General features: G+C 41.4%; 1 protein-coding gene and 1 pseudogene across 1 annotated transcript in view; both read left to right on the forward strand.

Moving 5' to 3' along the window:
• The window catches only part of CFAP54 (cilia and flagella associated protein 54), a 288,300-nt gene that overhangs the window by 182,364 nt on the left and 83,906 nt on the right, over positions 1 to 22,030 (forward strand). Inside the window, exons 49-52 of the mRNA XM_078150421.1 lie at positions 277 to 333; positions 6,256 to 6,460; positions 15,263 to 15,339; positions 18,413 to 18,582. Coding sequence (XP_078006547.1) covers positions 277 to 333; positions 6,256 to 6,460; positions 15,263 to 15,339; positions 18,413 to 18,582 — 509 coding nt within the window. The remainder of the gene's footprint in view (positions 1 to 276; positions 334 to 6,255; positions 6,461 to 15,262; positions 15,340 to 18,412; positions 18,583 to 22,030) is intronic.
• On the forward strand, positions 11,185 to 12,089 carry LOC110221774 (PHD finger protein 23 pseudogene; annotated as a pseudogene).

Here is a 22,030-nt window from a genome sequence, read left to right on the forward strand (position 1 = left end):
TCCTGACTCTTGGTCGATATAGCAGAAGTCTGCTCCTTAGGTTAACTTGTGCTATAAGAAGGAAAGCATATGTTCACCTTCCTGGGAGGGATGAATTCTTCTTACTCATCACACTTTTGTGCCACCGATAGTAGAGAGTGTTCTAGAGATACCTGGGCCAACTGGGACAGTCTTTAAAAGATACTAGAGAACATGTTGCTATGGCAACACTCAATTAAATTCACTTTGCCAACCTTAAAAAAGTCCTCATGCTAATTCTAATTTTGTGTTTGCTAGCAAATCACACAGCCATTTGAAGCAGGAAAACCTTATATGTCCAAAGAAAATCTATTGGTAAGTAAAATATCTTTTTGTATATCATTGTTTAAAAAAATTTGTATGTTTTACATTTAAAGAATATTTTTTATTTATTTCATTAAATATTTTCCCATAAAATAAAAAATTTTAATATTCATTGTTTAAAATATTGAGCTCCAAATTCTCTCCCTCCATCCTGTTCCTTCCCCACCCCTTGAGAAGGCAAGCGATATGATATCATATTCGTTTTCATTATATCATAATATCATGATATTATTATATCATCATTGTTATTGGCCGGTATTGGGTCTGAGGAAAAGAGTTTGTTGAGTTAGAAGTTTGCTGACTTACCTGCGTTTTCTCTCAAAACCTTGAGACATAGTCAAACAGGAATGTCGAAAACATGTCAGTCAGTCAACATTATATTAAAGGCCCAGTGTGTGCCAGGCACCATGCTAAGTGCTGGAATACAAAAAGAAGCAAAAGACAGTGCCTGCCCTCAAAGATCTTGCAATCTAATGGAGGAGACAATAAGCAAATGTGTACAAACAAGTCATATAGAGGATAGATAGGAAATAATTAACAAAGGGAAGGCACTGGAATGAAGAGGGCTTGGGGAAGGCTTCCTGTAGAAGGTGGGATGTAAGTTGGGACTTAAAGGAAACCAGGGAGGCCAGTGTTGGAGTGGAGGAGGGAAAATGTTCCAGGCATGGGGGACAGCCAGAGAAGATGTCCAGAGCCAAGAGATGGAGAGTCTTGTTTGTGGGCAGCCAGGAGGCCAGTGTCACCGGATCAAAAGAAAACTGGAAAGGTAGGAGGGGACAAGTTATGAAGGGCTTTGAATGAAAAAAAGCATTTTGTATTTCATCCTGGAAGCAATAGGGAGACACTGGAGTTTGTTGAGCAGAGGAGTGACATGGTCAGGCCTATGCTTTAGGACAACTGCTGTGGTAGCTGAGTGAAGGAGAGATGAGGCAGGCAACCCCACTAGGAGGCTATTTCAGTAGTCCAGGTATGAATTGATGAGGGTCTGCTCCAGCGGAGTGTCAGTGTCAAGAGGAGAGAAGGAGGCATTGGAGAGCTATTGCAAAGGTAAAATCAAGAGTCCTTGGAAATAACTTGAACATAGGGGTGGGTGGGATTGGGGGAGGGTGGGGAGGTGAGCAAGAGTGAGGAGTCCAGGATGACTGGGAGTTGGTGTTCCCCTCTACAGTAACAAGGATGGTGGGGTTGGGGAGGATTGGGGGGGGAAGATAACGAGTTTGGTTTTAGACCATGTTGAGTTTAAGATGTCTACTGGCCATCCCATTTGAGATATCCGAAAGTCTGTTTGGGGATGTGAGATTTGACGTTAGCAGAGAGGTTGGGGCAGTAAAGTAGATTTGAGAATCATCAGTCTAGAGATGGTCATTAAATCCATATAGGAATGCCAAGTGCACAACAGGGCCACGTAGGGCCAGATGTCAGTTACTACCCCCATTTTTCTAGTTAAGGAAACACGTTCCATCTCTTGCCTCTGGGCGTTTTCACTGGCTGTTCCCCATACCTGAGATGCTCTTCCTCCTCATCTCTGTCTCCTGGCTTCCTTCAAGTCTCATCTAAAGTCCAACTGTCTTCAAGAATCCCTTTCTAAGCCCCTGGATGTTAGCGTCTTCTCTCTGTTGTTTCTCCAGTTTATCCCGTGTGTATCTTGTGTGTAGGGGTGCTTATCTCCTCTGTTCGACTGAGAGCTCCTTGAGAATGGAGACTTGTTTTGGTTTTGTTTTCTTTTGTGTCTGAAGCACTGAGCACATATTATGTGCTTAACAGACGCTTGTTGACTTGATACACACATGCACATGCGTGTATAGTTGTATGCATGTATGTATATACACATACACTTATGTGCATCATGCCTGCATATATTTTCATCAAAATTCACATTTCCCATTAGTTGTCAAATGTTCTAATGGTAGAGCTTCACCATTAGAAATTCCTGCCCATCAAGCATTGCTTTTCTTTTGTACCTGCTCTTTTCCTCTTAACCTTCATTCTAGTTCTGAGAAGACTGCCTTCCACAGGGTTGTTTGGGATTATTTTTTGTTTTTTAATCAAGTATTATGATCAGAGAATTCTTGAACTTCCATGAAATTTCTCTCAGAGAGCAGAAGGTTGTTTCTTGGGTCTCATTCCATCCATGTAGTAATTCTTGATTCTGGCTAAACGAATCAAATAAACGTGGGGTAAATGCCCTGTCCTCAGTCCCCTCCATCCACATGAACAAGAGTGGATGAGCTTTATTCATATTTAATAATAGCAATTTCAGTGTGCCATGGAAGGACCATATTTAGCAAAGACAAGTTGTTCGCATTTCTAGAAAGACGTTCAGCCACCATGGGACCGTTTTATGACTATGGATAGACAAGCAGCCATAGGCATTCTGTTTTGCTATGGAAAATGCCCCCAACTAATGCGGGCATCTATTGCCTTGGAAAAGTTCTTTACTTTTCTTAAAGAGTTTTGAAGAGATTTTCTTTCCAAATTCATTTATGAGTCATTTCCATGTCGTATAACTTGTGCTGGGAATGTACTTTGCTCGGAATAAAAGTAGCTTTATGAAATCTCCTCCTTTATTGCTCACTTTCATTCCAAAGACTTCATTTTCAGGTGGCTCATTTTTTTTTCTTGCATTAGAATGTGAAATGGATCTTGAGTTCCCTGTAAGGAGCCTGCACTGAAAGGGCTGCCATTAGGAGGATTTAATCACACATTTGTATTTCATTCAAGGTCCCAAGACCTCAGAAAGCCTGAGAGTATTTGTTTTCTTTCAGAAAGAAATGTCAGGTCATCTTTTCCATTTCTTTTTGCTTTCTCCTGTAGGAATAATTTTATGTATAAAGGAAATGTCACTCAGATCTTTTTCTTTTAATATAAAATGAGAATGGCAAAGTAATGAAGTCATTAGTTAACTAATTAAAATACTATTTTAGAGGCTGCTTAACGCCCTTTAGAACACACTTTTTTTTTAGTATTGAGGGAAAGTAACATCGAAGACTATTACTCAGTAATCTTGTGTTGATCCTTAAGTGTTTGCATATAATTATTTGAGCTGATTACATCAACGTTCTAAAAACAACCAGTACTCTATTTGCTGATACTTAGTTTGCCCACTTGTCCAAATCTGGTAGTGACTTAACAATGTCGCAGGTATGAATGCTGGGACAGCAAACTTGGGAATCTCTTTGGGATCTCTCTGGCTACTGGATATGGGAGTCCAGCCTTTGGAGATGGTAAGAGGAAAGACTAGAGGCCCAGGGAATCTTGATTTTTATAATTCCACCCCAGTCTACTTGAATGACTCGGAATGCCTATTTTCCTGGGCCATGAACTCAGTAGGTCTATTTTCCTAGCAGTGATAAAGCCAACAGGAATTGCCAGCTTTTGGCCAGAAGGATAGAGACAGGAGCTATAAGGAGGCAGATTTAATTCAGTGTTAGCTGGAATGCCCCCCTCATGAGGTGCTGGAGAAGAGTCTGATGACCACTTGTTGAAAACATCCTAGAAAGAATTCAACATTAGCTAGGGCAGGGGTTCTTAATCTGGGGGTTCTGTGGGGGAGGTCTGTGTGGGTTGGAGAGTGCTTGTGTAAATTCACAAGAGAGAAGAAAATGAAAATTATATCATCATTTTCACTAACCTCTGAGGGAAATTTAGCATTTCTTTCACTTATGAATATGGGCTACAAAGATGATTCTGAGAAGGGGTCCATAGGCTTCACACCAGCTTCTGCCAAAGTCTGGTGACGTGTGGCCCCCAAAGGGGTCAGGACTCCTCAGTTAAGGAACTGACTTAGATGACCCTGAAGTAGTTTCCAGCCCTTGCAACTTCTGTGACTGGCCTCGCCCCCCCCCCCCCCACGGTCAGACAGAAGAGCAGTGGGCCTGGCCACTGTACTCCTAGTCCTGGCCAACTCTGAAGTCAACTCGGTTCCATTTATTTCAGTAGACACTTAGGAAATACAGGAGACTAGACTAAGCATTGGACATACAAAGGCAACCAGATGACAGTCTTTGCCTTCAAGGAACTCTTAATCTACTGGGAAGGAAAAACATAAACACCAATAAGCAGGACATGAGACAAACAAGATGTAGCAAGTACGAAGGGTGGGGTATCCCCCAGATAAAGTGGTATGAGATATTTATAACAACTTCTGTGGCAGAGAGGAGCACTGTGCAGCATTGGTAGTGGACCCAATCAGTGCAGTCTTGTGATTGGTAATGTGTTCCAACAGTGCCCAGCAGCTCAAATATAGAAACAGAGAAGGCAAAAGATGGCCATTACCCAGGGATGGGCTCTTACAGTGTAGGGACAGCAGAGGTTAAGAAGATGATTTGTGCAAGAGAAGAGAAGAGGAGAGCACATAGTTGGCAGTGATAGCCTGTGAGGAAAGGAACCAGGAAGATGACCAGAGAAAACAGATAGGGACTGAGGAACAGAGGCACCAGATGAGGAGAGGGCCAAGTTTAGGAGGAGCAAATGGGTGGGAGTGGTAAAAGGACAAGAGATGGTGATCAAAGAAGGGAATTCCAGTGTTCTGGATCTTGGTAAGAGAGAGCAAGAGTTGTGGGGATGCTCAAGGGATGATAATCCCTGGGTAGAACTGATGTAGAGTAGGGATGGAGATCATGAAAAGTTGAAGAATGAAGGGGTCAGGATGTTAGGAATGTGATGTGAATATTGAAGTCCTTGCATGTGTTGAGACCACTGAGGAATGGGGGAGTGTCCCAGAGATTGGCAGATGCCAGCAACAAGGAATGGAATGGAGTGATAAGGGAACAGGTGGGTCCTGAGTTTGTCCAAGGAAAAGGTCTGGAAGTGGAAGTTGGGTATGCAGAATATACTGTTTCCTCTTTGGAAGAGACGTTACCTCCTCTATGATCTCACTTCACATCAGAATTGTAGCATCTCAGTTGGAAGGGACCTCAGAGGTCATCTAACACAACCTGAATGGGAATCTTCTCTATACTTTTCCAGAGAAGTAGTCATCAGGCCTCTTCTTGAGAACTTTCACTGATGGAGAACTCATTACTTCCCAAGGGAGCCCCTTCTACTTACAGATAGCTCTCATTGTTCAGAATGGGTTCCTTATGTTGTACTGAAACTGTCTATTAACTATCACTTGATGATCTCAGTTCCACCCTCTGGAACCAAGCAGAATGTCTCCCCTCACTCCAATGTGACCCAGCTCTTTGGGAACAGTTGCCATATTGCTTTTCTTTTTGTGTATCCATTACTTAGCATGGGGTTTGGCATATGGCAAGAACTTACCAAATACCTTTTATCCATTCATTGATTCAGACATATAAGCATGCTTATTTTCCTTCATTTGTCTGATCCTTCTTCCACATGACAACCCTTCAAATACTTGTAGAACAATGATCATCACTGCCCACCCTCCCCCGCCATCTTCTCTTCTCCAGGTTAAATAATCCCAGTTTCTTCAGCTGTAAAGGTCAAATAAAATCATATGTGCACACTTTAAAGCTCTCTACAAATGCTAGCTATTCCTACTGTTAACTGCTCTTCATCTTCCTTGGCCTTCCTTGGGGTGTTTGCCCATGTATTTGGTATTGTAAAGTAGCACCTACCATCTGCTGATGGGAATGAGGGTAAGCTTAGGTTGTCTCCTCCCCAATGTGTGGTACCATTCTGTGGCACCTCATCTGTTGCCAGACTGTACAGCTTTCACTGTTGATCAGTGTAGAATCAACAAAGCATCACTTTGGTGACTGCCATATTTTCAGCAAAATATGAGTTTCCCACATTCTCCTTCTAGGCCCTGGATAGTCCTGGGTGGCCAGCATGATATGAGAGAGGGGCATAGAATGACATATCTTCTGTCCTGTATTCAGGGGGGAATGAAACTGATAACTTCTAAAACAATGCTTTGCTCTTTCTTGTTCACAATCCCCTTTCTAGGCCCTGGAAGATTTATTGAATCGCGGCATTCCTGGATGTGTGACTCTTATGTGCCAACCAACTTTCATATATAAGTTTACTTTGGTCAAAATGCGCTTTTTCATCCGGCTGGCTGCAACAATAAATTGCCTGCCAGAAAATGAAGTGAAATCTTTCTTCCAGGAGCTTTCCCAGAAAAGCAAATTCCAGGTTACAAGCAATAAAGGTAATCCCAGATGGGGAGCTGTTACTCGATCTCTGTAGATAAAGTATGTTTGGAGTGATTTCTATCCCTTTCTATAGTGCATCACCTCTTTAGTGGACAGCAGTGTGGAGGTCAGAGACAATTCCTTGCTACTCCTACTGGAAAGAAACGATGGTCCATTTTGATAATGGTGGGTGGGTCAGTGAGGGAGTGGGCAAGGATGGGGAAGGAAACACAGCATAGAGAAGTGTGAAGAAGTCTGGATTTGGAGACTAAAGGAGCCAGGTTCCAATCTTAGATCAGTCACTTATGACCTACATGATCTGGATGGGGCTATATGACCTCTAAGGTGCCTTCTGGTTCTAAACTTATGACCTCTACCTTAGGTATATTAATAATAATAATAACCTTTCTATAGTGCCTGCTATGTGCCAAGCACTGTGCAGAAGACATTGCAAATATTATCTCATTTGATCCTCACCATGAACCTGGAGGGTAGTTGAGGTAGTTGAGGAAACTGAGGCAAATGTAGGTTTAATGGCTTACCCAGGGTTAGACAGCTAGAAAAACTAGTAACCATCCAAGGCTGGATTTGGGTGCAAGGCTTCCCTCTATCCCAGGCACCACCTAGCTGCCCTGGTGGTCTTTAGGGATTGATTCCTAGGCCTCCTAATATAGCCTAGACCAGATGATGAAGCTGAAGATGGGCTGAGATCAGCGTGGCCCAGACTTCACAACAGCCTAATGGAAGACTTGTATTAGAACTTCTATACAATTGTGCACACAGGATAGCTGACACGTGCTTAGTATTCATGTAAATGAAATTATATTTCTAAAATGAAATATATATTGTTCCCTCCTGGGAGGATATGACCCAGATGAATCCTTAATGATGGATGCCTTTTGGAAGGCAATGTTGTAGAGCTTAAGACCGTGGGCGGTCAGGGAGCTTATCTTCAGTTGACTTGCATGTGTTTAAATACAGCAACATTTCCTGAACTCACCCATGGCTAATTTGGAATCTCTAATTTTCTAAATTAGAATTTGGATAGGGATTGGGTTGAAGTTTACTCTGGCACTGTCATGGGGTTCATCATCTGCAACCTGAAGTTCATGGTGCCTTTCGATCTAACTCACTGCTAACCCCAAACCTCTTCTGGGTGTGGTCTCTCTCATTGGAATGGAGAGTTGGAACTCTCTTGCTTTTCTGTTTGTAACCTCGATGCTTAGTAGTAATAAGTGCCTCCCTTCTCTCCCCCCTTCCCCTTCCCTTCTGTCCCTTCCTTCCTTCTAGTCTCTCCTTTTTTCTTTCCCTTTCCTTGCCTTGCCCTGTTTGTCTCCCTCTCTCCTCTCTCTTCTTTCTTCCTTCCTTCCTTCCTTCCTTCCTTCCTTCCTTCCTTCCTTCCTTCCTTCCTTCCTTCCTTCCTTCCTTCCTTCCTTCCTTCCTTCCTTCCTTCCTTCTTTCCATTCCTTCCATTCCTTCCCTCCATTCCTTCCTTCCCTTCCCTCAGTGAAGAAGAGAACTACTAAGGAGATGAAAACCACAGTTGTCCAGTAGGAATCTGATCTCATCAATGCAGAGATTCCCACGTTGCAGTCCACAACCTGTTCACATCTTCCCAGCTTCTTTCATTCTCTTCCTTTCTTCTTATAAATTCCCCTTAGAAGAGGAAGCTTTGCCCTAAGTACCCTAACATCGTGTGGGCACACATGCTACCTCACTGACCATCCGTCTGTTGCCCCTCACCCTTGTTTTATGACTGGCACATCTCCTTGTCCAATCATACATCCCTCTCCTTTTGCCAGCATGGATGATACACTACAGGCTTCTTGTGACCTTGTGTAACTTTGCCCTCACCTATGCACCTTTAATTTCTTAAGTCTGTGGAATGCCCTTTGGGGAAGTCTGTGAAGTCTACCCATAAGTAGTAATAGCAAAAGGCGGCATGGAGATAGTACTTGAAGATACACAGTGTCTCATTTCACCTTCATATCATTCCTGTGAGGTAGGTACTATAAGTATTGTTATCCCCATTTTACAGATGAGGAAACTGAGGCTTAGAAAGGTGAAGAGACTTGTTAAGGCTGACAGAGCTAATGAGTGTCAGAGGTGAGATTCAAACCCAGATCTGAGCTGGCTCCTTATGCGACATTTTTTTCTAACATATCCTGGATAAGTCAACAAATATGTTGGACATATAGTCAACAAGGACAGTGAGTTGAGTAGGCCATTGGATGTCAAGAAGAAAGCATGCTCAGTTGCATTGGGGAAATTACTGTGCTTTCCATGATTCCAAGGTCAGTAGAGAAAACAAAATAACAAGAGAATATTTGAAACCTCTTAGGAGAAGAAAGTTTTTTGAAACCTCTGAGTACTTTGGAAGTACCCAGCTATTTAAAAGTGATGTGCTAATTTTAAAATATTCTTATCTATTCCTTAATAAAATCTCTTTAAGTAACATTTTATTAGCTTAGACTTGGTACCTTATTGAAAGTAATTCAACTGTGCTTCTTTTCAAATATTACATAATTTTGACTTTTTACCAAGTCAGATTGGCCTATTAGTTCAAATTAGTGAGATTTTTTTATAAGTTAGTATCTATTAACTAGTTTTCATTTATTGAACTTTGTAAATCCTCTGTAGCAATCAGCAACTATTTTTAGTTTATACTAAAAATGTGAATTTGTGTCTAAAGTAGAAAATTCCCTAACACTGCGGAGTGGACTTTAATTATACAGTGGGTAGGGAATAAACTGTTTTAAAATAAAATTATTTAAGTGGGAGAGACAATTCGAAAATATTTCCTATGAAGGCATATCTACTAATATCATATAAACTAATGCTGTTTCTTTTTTCCAATCATGGAAAAACTTAATGTATTATATAAACAAACCCTGGTGTGATATTGTTCATGTGTGATAAGCTTTCTATGGAACTAACGGCCCTCTACAACAGTTCAATCTAATATTATGTCTTCACTGAACAAATTAAGGGCATTTAGAGGAGTATGCCTATATTTCATGATTAAAAAAATGTCATGGATGTTATTTTGGGGAAAAGCAAACAAGGAGATATCAACAATTATAGATCCTAAAGCTTAGGTGCAAGGGCTCCATGTCTCAGGTTGACTGCCCCCATAAAACCAAAACTCTGGGGCAGTCGGGGGGTCAAAGACAGCCAGTATTAGCCAACAGATGCTTGCACGGAAGGGGTCAGGGGAGAGATGAAGAAAGGTGCGTTGAGAAGCCAGTGGAGGACACTGCCAGTCACAGGACACCAGCGGAAAAAAAAAGCCCTGTCGGTTTGATCTTCCATCTAGGAGAGTTACTGAGTCTGTGCCCTGAGAAGGAGGAGCAAAGGCCCATGTCTAGGATTTAAGCTTCTTTATCTAATGGCCATCCTTCCTGGATGGCTGGAATCGATATGTGGGAATTCCATTGCTTTATCTGCATGGTTTTGCCAACTCATAGCAGGTGCTCGGGATACAGAGAAAAAGAAACAAGGTACTGTCCTCAAGGCATCAAGGCAGTGCGTTGGCACATTGGACTGGAATCAGGAGGGCCTGGGTTTGAATCTGGCCTCAGTCAGTAAACATATATTGAGTGCCTACTAAGTGCCATGCACTGTGCTAAATGTTAGTGTTAGGGATGCAAAAAAAGGGGCAAAAGACAGTCCCTGCCCTCAAGGAGCTTACAATCTAATGGGGGAGACAACATGTAGACAGCTATGCACAAATGAGCTATATACTGAATAACAAAAGAAATCATCAGCAGAGGGAAAGCAGCAGAATTAGGAGGGGTTAGGAAAGACTTCCCGTAGAAGGTGGCATTTTCAACTGGGACTTGAAGGAAGCCAGGAAGCAGAGACAAGGAGGGAGAGTATTCTGGGCATAGAGGACACCATGGGACAAGGAGGCCAGTGTCACTGGAGTGAGGAATGTGTCTTGGGGTCTAAGTCATAAGAATACTGGAACGGTGGCAGCAGTGGTGGTAGTGAGGGAGGATTATCCAGGTTTTGGATCACCAAATAGAAGATTTTATATTTGATCTTGGAGTTGATGGAGAGCAAATGGACTTCACTGAGTAGTAGGAGAGTGACATGGTTGGACCTGTGTTTTAGGAAATTCACTTTTTTTTTTATGAGGCAGTTGGGGTTAAGTGACTTGCCCTGGGGTCACACAGCAGGAATTTAACTTTGATGATTGAGTACATGGGCTGGAGAGGAGAGAGACTTGTAGCCAGCAGACTTATCAGCAGATTGATCTCTGAGCAGCCTCAGACACTTATTAGCTCTGTGACCCTGGATAAGGATCACATAACAGCATTCTGCCTCAGTTTCCTTCTATGTAAAATGGGGACAAAGCACCTACCTACCTCCTAGGATTGTTGTGAGAATAAAATGAGATAATATTTGTAAAAGCATTATATCAATGCAAGCTGCTACTAACTACTACTACCACTACTACCACTACTATTACTATTGACCAGTAATAGTTAATTTACTACTACATAGTTAAATCACTGCTACAAACTTCTACTTGCCAGGCAGCAGGTGATGTGTGTGGGGGCCAAATGGTTCAGCCACCAGGGAAAGAGGAGTCAGCAGAAGACAGGGTATGGGGACAGCACCCAAAATTAGGCTGGGTTTAGGGCTGAGATAGTCTTGGGAAGGTAGAAGACAGTGTAGAGGCACAGAGACAGCATCAGGTGTCTAGGGTGGGGATGGGAGGGAAGGTGTGGTGGCAATGCTGGAAGTCATGGTGGAGCCCAGCCCAGAAGATCTTTCTCTGAACCTGAAGCCAGAGGCCCAGCCCCCTGAAAAAACGAAGGTGAACAATTAAGGATTTCAACAAATTTTACAGTTTTGTCTTGGCTTAGGCTGGCTACATTCCCTCTAGCAAAGAGGAAAGCGACTGACCAGCTTCTAGCTCTAGTTCACCATTTCAGGGAGAGAGTGCTGCAGAGAGTGATGGCTGGAATTCAGTCCCTACAGACCTTCAACCATCCAGACTTTTATCAAAAAGGCTACATCTTCCAAGGGGCAGGCTGCTTAAGCAGGACCCCCTCCACCAGGGCCCACCTTTCCTCGATTGCAGGCCTCTGACAATGCTACACTGGTTGAGACGACCAAGCTTAAGGACTCTCTCTTTGATCTGGATAGCCCCAAAGTGGCACCCCCTCTGGTCCCTGTGCCCCCAACCCATGCCCCTTGGCCCCCTATACTGTCACCTCTGTCATTGCTTCCCAGGAGGATCTCCCTCAACCCTTCTGAAAAAAGGACAGAAAGGACTTTTGAAAGTTGGAGGGGGAAAGAAGGGGGGGAGGAAGTTGTGGAGTGCTTCGGAAACCTTGGTGAGAAGAGGTGGAGAATAAAGAAGAGGGGGGATCAACCCCACTACTTCTGGTCCCCCTCAGGGACTTCCTGGTGACACAGACTCTGAAGAAGTGGAAGAGGAGGAGGAAGAAGAAGAAGAAGAAATGGTAGCAGTGACAACAGCAGTAGCAGGCAGTTGTGGGGGTTAGATCCCAGCTTCTGGGGGTCTCTTGTCTTTTCTGTGGGACAGGTGATATTTCTACCATCTACCCACTTCTTTGTTTTAATAATATCGGCCAGCTGCTTGTCTGTACATTATGTTTGTAAATAAAACAAAGTGGGCTCTTTTGTATTTATTTAAAAAATTACTACTTTATTATTATATGCTATATTATATCATTACATAGTATATTATTAATATAGTATTACATTATATTATTATGTAATAATATTAATTATTACTACTATCGCTACTGTAAACTACTACTACGGCTATTACTACTATTATTAACTACTACTACCACTACTACTATTATTAACTACTATTACTACTACCACTACTACTATTACTGTTATTAACTACTACTGTTACTACCACCAGTACCACTACTGCTAACACTGTTACCATTACTACTCCTAACTACTACTACTACTACTACTTTTATTATTTTATTTGAGGTAAGCAACACATACAAAAGAGAAGTATATATATGCGTGTGTGTGTGTGTATGTGTGTATGTGTATATATATATATATATATATATGTATGTATGTATGTATGTATGTATGTATGTATATGAAATTTGAGTTGAACCTTCTAAATTTCAGCACCATGGGTCAAAGCCTCAGTCACAGGCACCTTACCCTATTTATAGTCCTGGTTATCACCCTGCTTCCTTAGAGATACACATAGCTCTGAGGACAATGGCAGGTGGACATGACCTTACCAAGCCCCCAAATAGCATAGAAAACACAGTCCTGGCTACGTGTTTATGGACAAGTCAGTGTTTCTCATTGGTAATCAAGCCAGATGATAATAGATGTCCTGACTGTCTGAAATGGATGTTGTTAGTGTCAGTGAAAGAGCACATAAGGGAAATTACTTAATTAGTTAATGAGCCACATAAATAGACACAAGGGAAGGAGACATGGGGATTAGACAGAGTTTCAGATTTAATGTCCTGAGAAAATTTGGTAGAAATCTGGCTCCTGACACTTCACTGGCTATCTGATCATTGGCAGGTCATTGAGCCTATGGGCCTCAGTTTCCTCCTCTGTCAAATGAGGAGAAGGCTACCAATAGTGGCTGCTTCAGAAAGTTGTACAAACCTTGTAAGTGCTATCTACATTTCATCTCATCCATTTATTTATTTATTTATTTGTTTGTTTGTTGATTTATTTTTTGCTTTTTGGTTCATGTCATTTCTTATGCTTCAATTATTGTCGTAGGGCAATGTCATATCGGGTAAAAGGCCAATTTCAAAACAGGTGGAACTCAGTTCAAATCCTTCCTCCAACACTTACCCAGCTTGGCAGCCATGGCAAGTCACTTTCTCCTGCTTAGCCTCAGCCACCCCACTTGATAGTCCTTATTAAACTACCTGTCTCCAAGGGCTGTTCTGACGAACATGCTTCGCAGACCTTAAAGGACCCGTACATGTTGCTTCTCTAAGGCATCTTTGGTAAACACACCACTCTTTCTGATCATCCAGATATTCTTTTATCCTCAGAAGCAATAAGGGAATAAATGGAACCCCACACGCCCAAAGGAGATTTTAAAGGTCCTTTCCAGCCACATGTCTGCTGACAGCTAGACTTCATGAAATTTCTCAAAGTCGCCACCTCATTGTGAATTACCATGGCAATACTAATACTCTGTTCTAGATTATTAGACACGGAATGGAGAAGGTTCAAGTCCTGCCTGTGATATATGTTAGCTGGGGGACCCTAGGCAAGATGCTTAACCTTCCACTGCGCCAGGATGCTCTTTAAGACTATACTTGGAAAAGCTGCCCAATCTGTTTAGATAGAGGGAATTCCCTATACAAATGAAAGCAGAGGAGCAGGCAAAAAAGGATAATGCTAGCAGCCACTTGAAAAGCTTGTTGTGAGGATCCATTGAGAAAATCTACATAAAGCACTTTGTAGACCCTAAAGTGGTCAATCAATGCTGGCTAGTATTATTATACCTATATGCGTACATATTGTCTCAGAGTATTCCACTTCTGTCTTAGCATTCCTAGCACAATTTAATAAGTGTTGCTGTTGTCTCCTTTTCTTTCTTCTTCTTCCTCTTCCTCCCCTTCCTCTTCTTCCTCCTTTTCTTCTTCTTCTTGCAGTGGAGAGAGCTCCAGGCCTGGAGTCAGGAAGACTCATCTTCCTGAGTTCAAATCTGGCCTCAGACACTTACTAGCTGTGTGACCCTGAGCAAGTCACTTAATCCTGTTTGCCTCTGTTCCTCATTGATAAAATGAGCTGGAAAAGGACATGGCAAACCACTCCAGTATCTTTGCCAAGAAAACCTTAAATAGGGTCACGAAGAGTCAGACAGGACTGAAATGACTAAACAACTACAACATCTATGATTATCATTAGGGAGGGCAGATTAGGGGAGGTGGTAGACAGAAGCAAAACACTAGTGAAGAGGAAAAGGATAAAAGGAGAGAGAGAACAAACAGGAGGAAGAATAGGATGGAGGGAAATACACAGCTAGTACTCATAACTGTGAATGTGAATGGGGTGAACTCTCCCATAAAATGGAAGCAAATAGCAGAGTGGATCAAAAACCAGAATTTTACGCTATGTTGTTTACGAGAAACACACTTGAAGCAGAGAGACACACACAGAGTAAAGGTAAGGGGCTGGAGCGGAATCTATTTTGCATCAGGTGAAGTTAAAAGCAAGGGTAGCAATCCTGATCTCAGACAAAGTAAAAATAAAAATAGACCTAATTAAAAGAGATAAGGAAGGAAACTACATCTTGCTAAAAGGTACCATAGACAATGAAGCAATGTCAATACTAAACATATATACACCAAGTGGTATAGCATCCAGATTCTTAAAGGAGAAGTTAAGTTAGCTATAGGAAGAAATAGAAAGCAAAACTATCATTATCATTGTTATTATTATTATTGTCCTTGTGAGATTTGGGCTCATAATATGTGAATACGGGGCTTTTGAGGGATGAGTTAATATTCCAGTATAGAACAGAGGTTCCCAATCTTGTTTGTGTCATGGACCACTTGACAATCTAACCACTACTCAGAATAATGCGTTTAAACACATAAAATACATAGGATTACAAAAACAACCAATTATATTGAATAAGTTATCTAAATATTTAAAAAAACACATATATACAAGTTCACAGACTCCCCTCCCCGCAAGCTAAGGATCCTGGACTGAGAACATTTGTTGTCATCATTGTGATTGTTTTTTATTGTTCTATTAGTTGAAATGTTGAACTTTGTGTTTTACTTTCCAAACTTTCATGTGTCCCCACATAAAAGAACATGCAAAGGAAGAACCTACACAAACTATTACTCTGATCAAGACCAAAGAGGAGCTGACGCCAGGCAAATTAAAGGTAATTTAACTTTCATTTATCACAGGATACATAGTCACTCAGTCCTTGTGCCTTTGGCCATGCCCATTTTCAGAGATGTGCTGTCATGGCAATACAGAATGATATTGTGAATGAATCTAACTTTGAAGAGACAGAAGTGGGAGCTCATTTTTTCTTTTAATAATTATACCTTTATTTTAACATTAATTAAAAATTTTTTTGAGTTATGAATTCTTTTCCTCCCTCTAGCCCCTCCCCCAGCCATTGGGAAGACAAGCAATATGATATCGATTATACATGTGAAATCATGTAAAACATATTTCCATATTAGCCATGTTGTAAAAAAAAATTAAAGTTAAGTGAAAAAAGTGTGCTTCAACCTGCAATCAGAATTCATTAGTTCTCTCTCTGGAGGTGGGTAGCATTTTTTCATCATGTGTCCTTTTGAGTTATTTTGAATCATGATCATCATCAGAGTAGCTAAGTCTTTCACAGTTGGTCACTGTTAACAAAAATTGCTGTTACTGTGTACAATGATCTCCTGTTTCTGCCCACTTCACTCTGCATCAGTTCATATAAGTCTTCCCAGGTTTTTCTGAACCCATTCCCCTTGTTATTTATTATGGCACAATAGTATTCCATCATAACCATATATCACAACTTCCTCAGCCATTCCCCAATTGATGAGCATCCCCTCAATTTCCAGTTCTTTGCCACCACAAAAAAGTGATGCCATAAATATTTTTGTACAGATATGCACTTTTCCTTTTTCTTTGATCTTTTTGGGGTACAGACCTACTATTGTAATTGTGGGTCAGAGGGTATGCACAGTTTATAGCCCTTTGACCATAGTTCCAAATTGTTCTCCAGAATAGTTGGACCAGTTCACATGTCCACTAACAGTGCATTAGTGTCCCAGTTTTTCCAAATCTCTCTCAACATTTGTCATTTTCCTTTTCTGTCATGTGGAGTGGTATCTTAGAATTATTTTAACATGCATTTCTCTAATCAATAGTGATTTAGACTATTTTTATATGACTATTGATAACATTGATTTCTTCTGAAAACTGGCTGTTCATATCCTTTGGTCATTTATCATTTGGGGAATGGCTCTTATTTTTATACATTTGGCTCAGCTCCCTATATATTTGAGAAATGGGACTTTTATCAGAGAAACTTGTAAAATTTTCTCCCAGTTTCCTGTTTTCCTTCTACTTTTGGCTGCACTGATTTTGTGTAAAAACTTTGATTCCATGTAATCAAAATTATCCATTTTTCCTCCTCTGATACTCTCTGTCTCTTGTTTGGTCATAAACTCTTCCCTTAATCATAGATCTGACAGGCACATTTCCCCAAGTTCTCTTGAGTTATTTATGATATTAATTATTTATATCTAAATCATTTATCCATTTTGACCTTATCTTGGCATACGGGGCAAGATGTTGGCCTATGCCTAGTTTGTGCCAAATTGCTTTCCAGTTTTCTCAGCAATTTTTGTCAACTAGTGAGTTGTTGTCCCCCAAACCTTGGATGTTTAGGTTTATTAAGCACTAGATTGCTATGGTCATTTACAACTGTGTATCATGTACCTAATCTATTTCACTGATCCACCACTCTTACTTATTTGCCAGTGCCAGATTATTTTCATGGTTATTACTTGGCAATACAGTTTGAAATCTGGTACTGTCTTGCTACCTTCCTTCACATTTTCCCCCATTGATTCCCTTGATATTCCTGACATTTTGTTTTCCCTGATGAATTGTTTTGGTATTTTTTTCTAGATCTATGTAATTCTTTGGTAGCTGGATTCATATGGCACTGAATACGTAAATTAATTTAGGTAGAATCATCATTCTTATTATATTGACTCGGCCTACCCAAGGACAATTAATATTTCTCCAGATTATTTAGACCTTTCTTTATTTCCATGAAAAGTGCTTTTACTTATGTTCATACAGTTCCTGGGTTTGTCTTGGCAGGTAGAGTCCCAAGTATCTTATATTGTCACAGTTATTTTAAATGGAATTTCTCATTCTATCTCTTCTTGCTGGATTTTGGGGGACTTATTCTTTCTTAAATAAAAGACATAGAGAAAAGACCAGGAGTGTCTACCCATGGATTTCCAGCATGACTAAGGCATTGGAGATGCTTTGTTTCATTGTGCTTATGTTTCATGTTTCATTCCTAAATTCCCATCTAATGCACAAAACATAGGTTCCTCAGTGCTGGGGGGTACTCTATAACATGGAGGTTTTAGACCTTTGCTGTTGAAAGACTCCCTGAAGTCCTCTTTGTATCTTTTTCCTTCTCTGCTGCAAATACAGCAGCAGAACCTCTGGTTCTTTGTTGGATAATCTAGTATTTCATTACGCTTATTTTACTACTTAGTTGACCCACATTTATTAAAAAAAAAACAATGAAATGAACTTCTGTGAAAATAATGGGCAAGCTCCCCTTTGCTATTAGTTTTCTTCTTTTTCTCCAGTATAACTATTACTTGCATTCACCTAGGCAACATTTGCATCTGAGTTACATAAAGTTAAGTAAGGTCCCTTCAGCATTGATACTTTCCATCTCTTGTCATTTTTGCCAGTTTGCTGGTTTTAGGTAAAACCTTCGAGCTGACCATTTCACTCATAGAATCATACAGATTAGGGGAAATATCCAGAGATCAGGATCATAACAAAAACTGTGAATTTAATTCATTTTGATTTTGTTGAATGTTAGGCCAATTCATAAGCAACTGGTTCTTTTTTGAATGACTCTGGAACTTCGATGTTGATGCGATTTTCTTTCCTAAGTCCTTGGCACTGTCAGATGGCTCAGCATCAGAAACTGATGTGATTAGATCAGTGCAAATGGTGTTGGAGAAGAGGCCTTACCATCTACTTTGCTGCTGCGCCCTAAGGACCATGGGGCCTTTTCTTCTGACGTGTAGCTCAAACCCTCCACGTTCATTGTCTTCCCCCATTTGCATGTGAGCTCCTGGTGGGCAGGCCCTGGTTCACTTTTCTATATATATCCCATGCTTGCAATACTCAGCACAGGCTAGGCATTTAAATGTTTTTTTTTTCCTCTCCCTTTGGTTCTTCAGGGGATTTTACTGACAGAAGCCGAAGATAAGCTTCTCACGCTAATAGAAAATGCAGAGTCATCCAACCGCAAGAGAATAATTCAGTTTAGCCCTGTAGAATTAGAGATTATGATTGAGGTCAAGCTCCAGCTAGCCGCTATTGCGATGCAGAGGCAACAAGCACCTTTCAGGTAAGCGCCCTCGGACAAGATGACAATTACTTTGTTTTTGCTCGGTTCCATAAACTTTTTGGCACCTACTATGTGCAAGTATTGAGGATACAAGGCATAAGCAAAGCAGCCCCTGACCTTGAAGAGCTTATGTCCAACAGGGGAAAAGTAGCAAATACACAGGCAAGATAATAAAGCCAGTTACAAAAGGAAGACAGAAAGAATGATTGAGGTGGTCTGGGAGGCTTCACAGAGAAGGTGTAACCTGAGACAGTCCTGGAAGGAATGAAGAGGTGGCTACAAGGAGAGAGTACATTCCCAGGCTGAGGTGATGGCTAAGCAAAGGTATGGTGGTATGGGAGTTGGAGGTTCAGGGAATATGTAAAAGAGAATATTGTGAACAATCGCTGAAAAGGAGCAGGCCTCGTAAAGCCTTCAATGCTAAGCTGAGGTGGTCATGGTGGATTTATTTTTTTCAGTTCTAGGGGTAATAGGGAGCCATTGAAAACTTTGGAGTAGAGGAGTGATATGGTCAAATATATGCCTTAGTAAGGTTACTCTGGCAGTTGAGTAGAAGAAGGGCTGGAAAGGGGAAGGGCTAGCACCAGGGAAAGCAATGGGAAAACTGTTACCATAGTCCAGATGATGGGTGATAAGGATCTGAAGGAGGATGGGCCATGGGAGTAGAGAAAAGGGGACAGATGAAAGAGATCTCATGCGGGTAGAATCAACAAAAAATGTCAACCATCTGGATATGGGAGGCAAACAAGAGGATCTGATCAAAGCTAATATTGAAGCTGTAAACTTGTTTGACTAGAAGGAGGATGGCCTGGTATTCTCAAGGGAAACTGATGAAAGGTCAATTAGTTATTTTGTTGATATGTTGAATTTGAGAAGCCAGTGGTATATCCAGGTGGAGATGTCAGTGAGGCAGCTGGCGACTGAGGGCAGGATAGACAGAGAAATGAGAGTAGCATATACAAATCTGATGGTCATCTGCACAGGTAATGGAAATTGAACCATTATTATTAAAGAGATGCTTAATAAACTAAGTGGTGATCCTCAAGAGACAGTATGGTTTCATCAAGAACAGGCTGTGCCCCAGTCACTTTATTCTTTTGTTGACAGGGCTACTAAGCTGATAAATCAAGGGAATGCTATAGATTGTAGCAAAGTGTTTGATAAAATATCTCAATCAATGAATAAACATTTATTAAGTGCCTACTGCATGCCAGGCACTGTGCTCAGTGGTAGGGATACAGAAAGAAGCAAAAGACAGTTACAAGACAGTCCCTGCCCTCTAGGAGCTTACAATCTAATGGGGGAGACAACATGCAAACAAATATGTACAAACAAGCTATATATAAGATAAATAGGAAATAATTAAGAGAGAAATGCTAGAATTAGGAGGGTTTGGGGAAGGCTTCAAGGTGTGTTTCGTTAGTGTTTTTGTTGAACTTAAAGGAAGCCAAGGAGGTAATTAGAACAGAGGAGGGAAAGTGTGCCAAGTGTGGGGGACAGTCCAAGAGAGTGTCCGGAGCCAAGAGACGGAGGATTTTGTTCATGGCACTGCAAAGAGGCCAGTGTCACTGGCCTGAAGGGTAAGTGGTAGGGAGTGAGGTGTAAGAAGACTGGGAAGGCAGGAGGGTGTATGCCAAACAGAGCAGTTTGTGCTGAATCCTGGAGGCCCTAGGGAGCCATGGGAGGGTATTGAGTAAGAGAGTGACATGATTAGCATCTATATAGCACTTACTATGTCCCAGGCACTGTGCTAAGTGCTTTACAAACATAGGAGGCAGGTGCTATTATTATTCCCATTTTGCAGTGGAGGATTCTGAAGCAAACAGAAATTAAATGACTCATTCAAGGTCACACAGCTAATAAGAGTCTGAGGCTGGACTTGAACTCAAGTCTCCTGACTCTAGGCCCAGCACTCTATCCACTGAGCCATCTTGGGGCTGTTATCACCTTGTTATTGTGAAAACAGGTGGAGTGATGTGGATCAGAACCTTGATAACCGATGGATTCAAGACCGGCTGAATGGCTGAGCTCAAGTAGTCAGCAGTGGCTTGGGGCTGCCTTACAGGGAGGTCTGTCAGGGAAACTGGGCTGATTCATGTGTTTCTGCATTACTTGGAGAATGGCTTGGGTGGCATCCTGGTCAGAATTGCAGATTGTACAAAGCTGCGGAGGGTGGCTAGTGCAGTGGGTGACAGAGTAAGGATCCAGAATGTCTAGACAGGCTAGACTAGGTCTAAAGGACCTCAAAGGCCTTCTAGTCTGACCCTGTCATTTTGTAGATAAGGAAGAAGCCCAGCAAGCTAAGAGATCTGCCCAAGGTCATCTAAACAGTACATTTCTTTTTTATTTTATTTTATTTTATTTTATTTTATTTTATTTTATTTTATTTTATTTTATTTTATTTTATTTTATTTTATGACAATTGGGGTTAAGTGACTTGCCCAGGGTCACACAGCTAGTTAAGTGTCATGTTTGGTCTGAGGCTGGATTTGAACTCAGGTCCTCCTGACTTCAGGGCCGGTGCTCTATCCACTGTGCCACCTAGCTGCCCCCGAAACAGCACGTTTCTTAGGCAGAATTTGAACCCATGTTCTCTCTCACTCTATGATACTCTTCATACTACCACACTGCCTCTCTGGAATATCCAGCCATATCTAATAGGGTACAGTTCAATAGGGATAAATGTAGACTGTTCTTCTTGGGTTAAAAAAAAAGTCAATCTCACAAATACAAAATGGGAGAAAGATGGTTGGACAATAGTGTGTGAAAAAGATCTAGGGGTTTTAGTGGATTGCAAGCTCAATCTGAGTCATCAGTAGGATGTGGCCACCAGCGAAGCTAGGGTGACTTTTGGCATCTTCAAAGCCAACTCTTCCTAGAATAAAGAGGGAGCAGTCTGTTTATACTCTGAGCAGGTCAAACAGCATCTCAGTCATTCAATCAATAAACATTTATGAAATGCCTACCGTGCACCAGGCTCTACAAAGTGCTCATGGTTCAAAAAGAGGCAAAATGCAGTCCCTGCCCTCAAGGAGCTTACAGTCTAACAAAGAAGCTCATATTATGGTCAGTTCTTGGCACAATAGGTTTAAGAATGACGCCAAGCATGGTGAAGGCCTTTGCTCTCATGCCATGTAAAGATCAGTTGAAGAAAAGAGACTTATTATTATCCTAGAGAAGACCTGGGACACTTGTGATCACCTTGTTCAAGTTCTTGAAAGACCTCATATAGAAAGTGAGAGAGTTGAGTAGTTCTGCTTCGCCCCAGAAGGCAGGACTGGGAGCTGCTGGCAGGCTATGTGGACACATTTGGGCTTAATGTAAGAAAAAACTCCCCCACAGCTAGCTAGCACTTGACAAGCCCAGTGGGTCTCTGCTCAAGCAAAGGCAAGATGGCTGCATGTCAGGACTGCCATGGTAGGAATTCTTGCTCAGGTTGGTTGGACTA

The sequence above is a fragment of the Phascolarctos cinereus genome, unplaced genomic scaffold (assembly GCF_003287225.1).
Source record: "Phascolarctos cinereus isolate Bilbo 61053 unplaced genomic scaffold, phaCin_HiC Scaffold_1;HRSCAF=81, whole genome shotgun sequence".
In the NCBI taxonomy this organism is placed as follows: Eukaryota; Metazoa; Chordata; class Mammalia; order Diprotodontia; family Phascolarctidae; genus Phascolarctos; species Phascolarctos cinereus.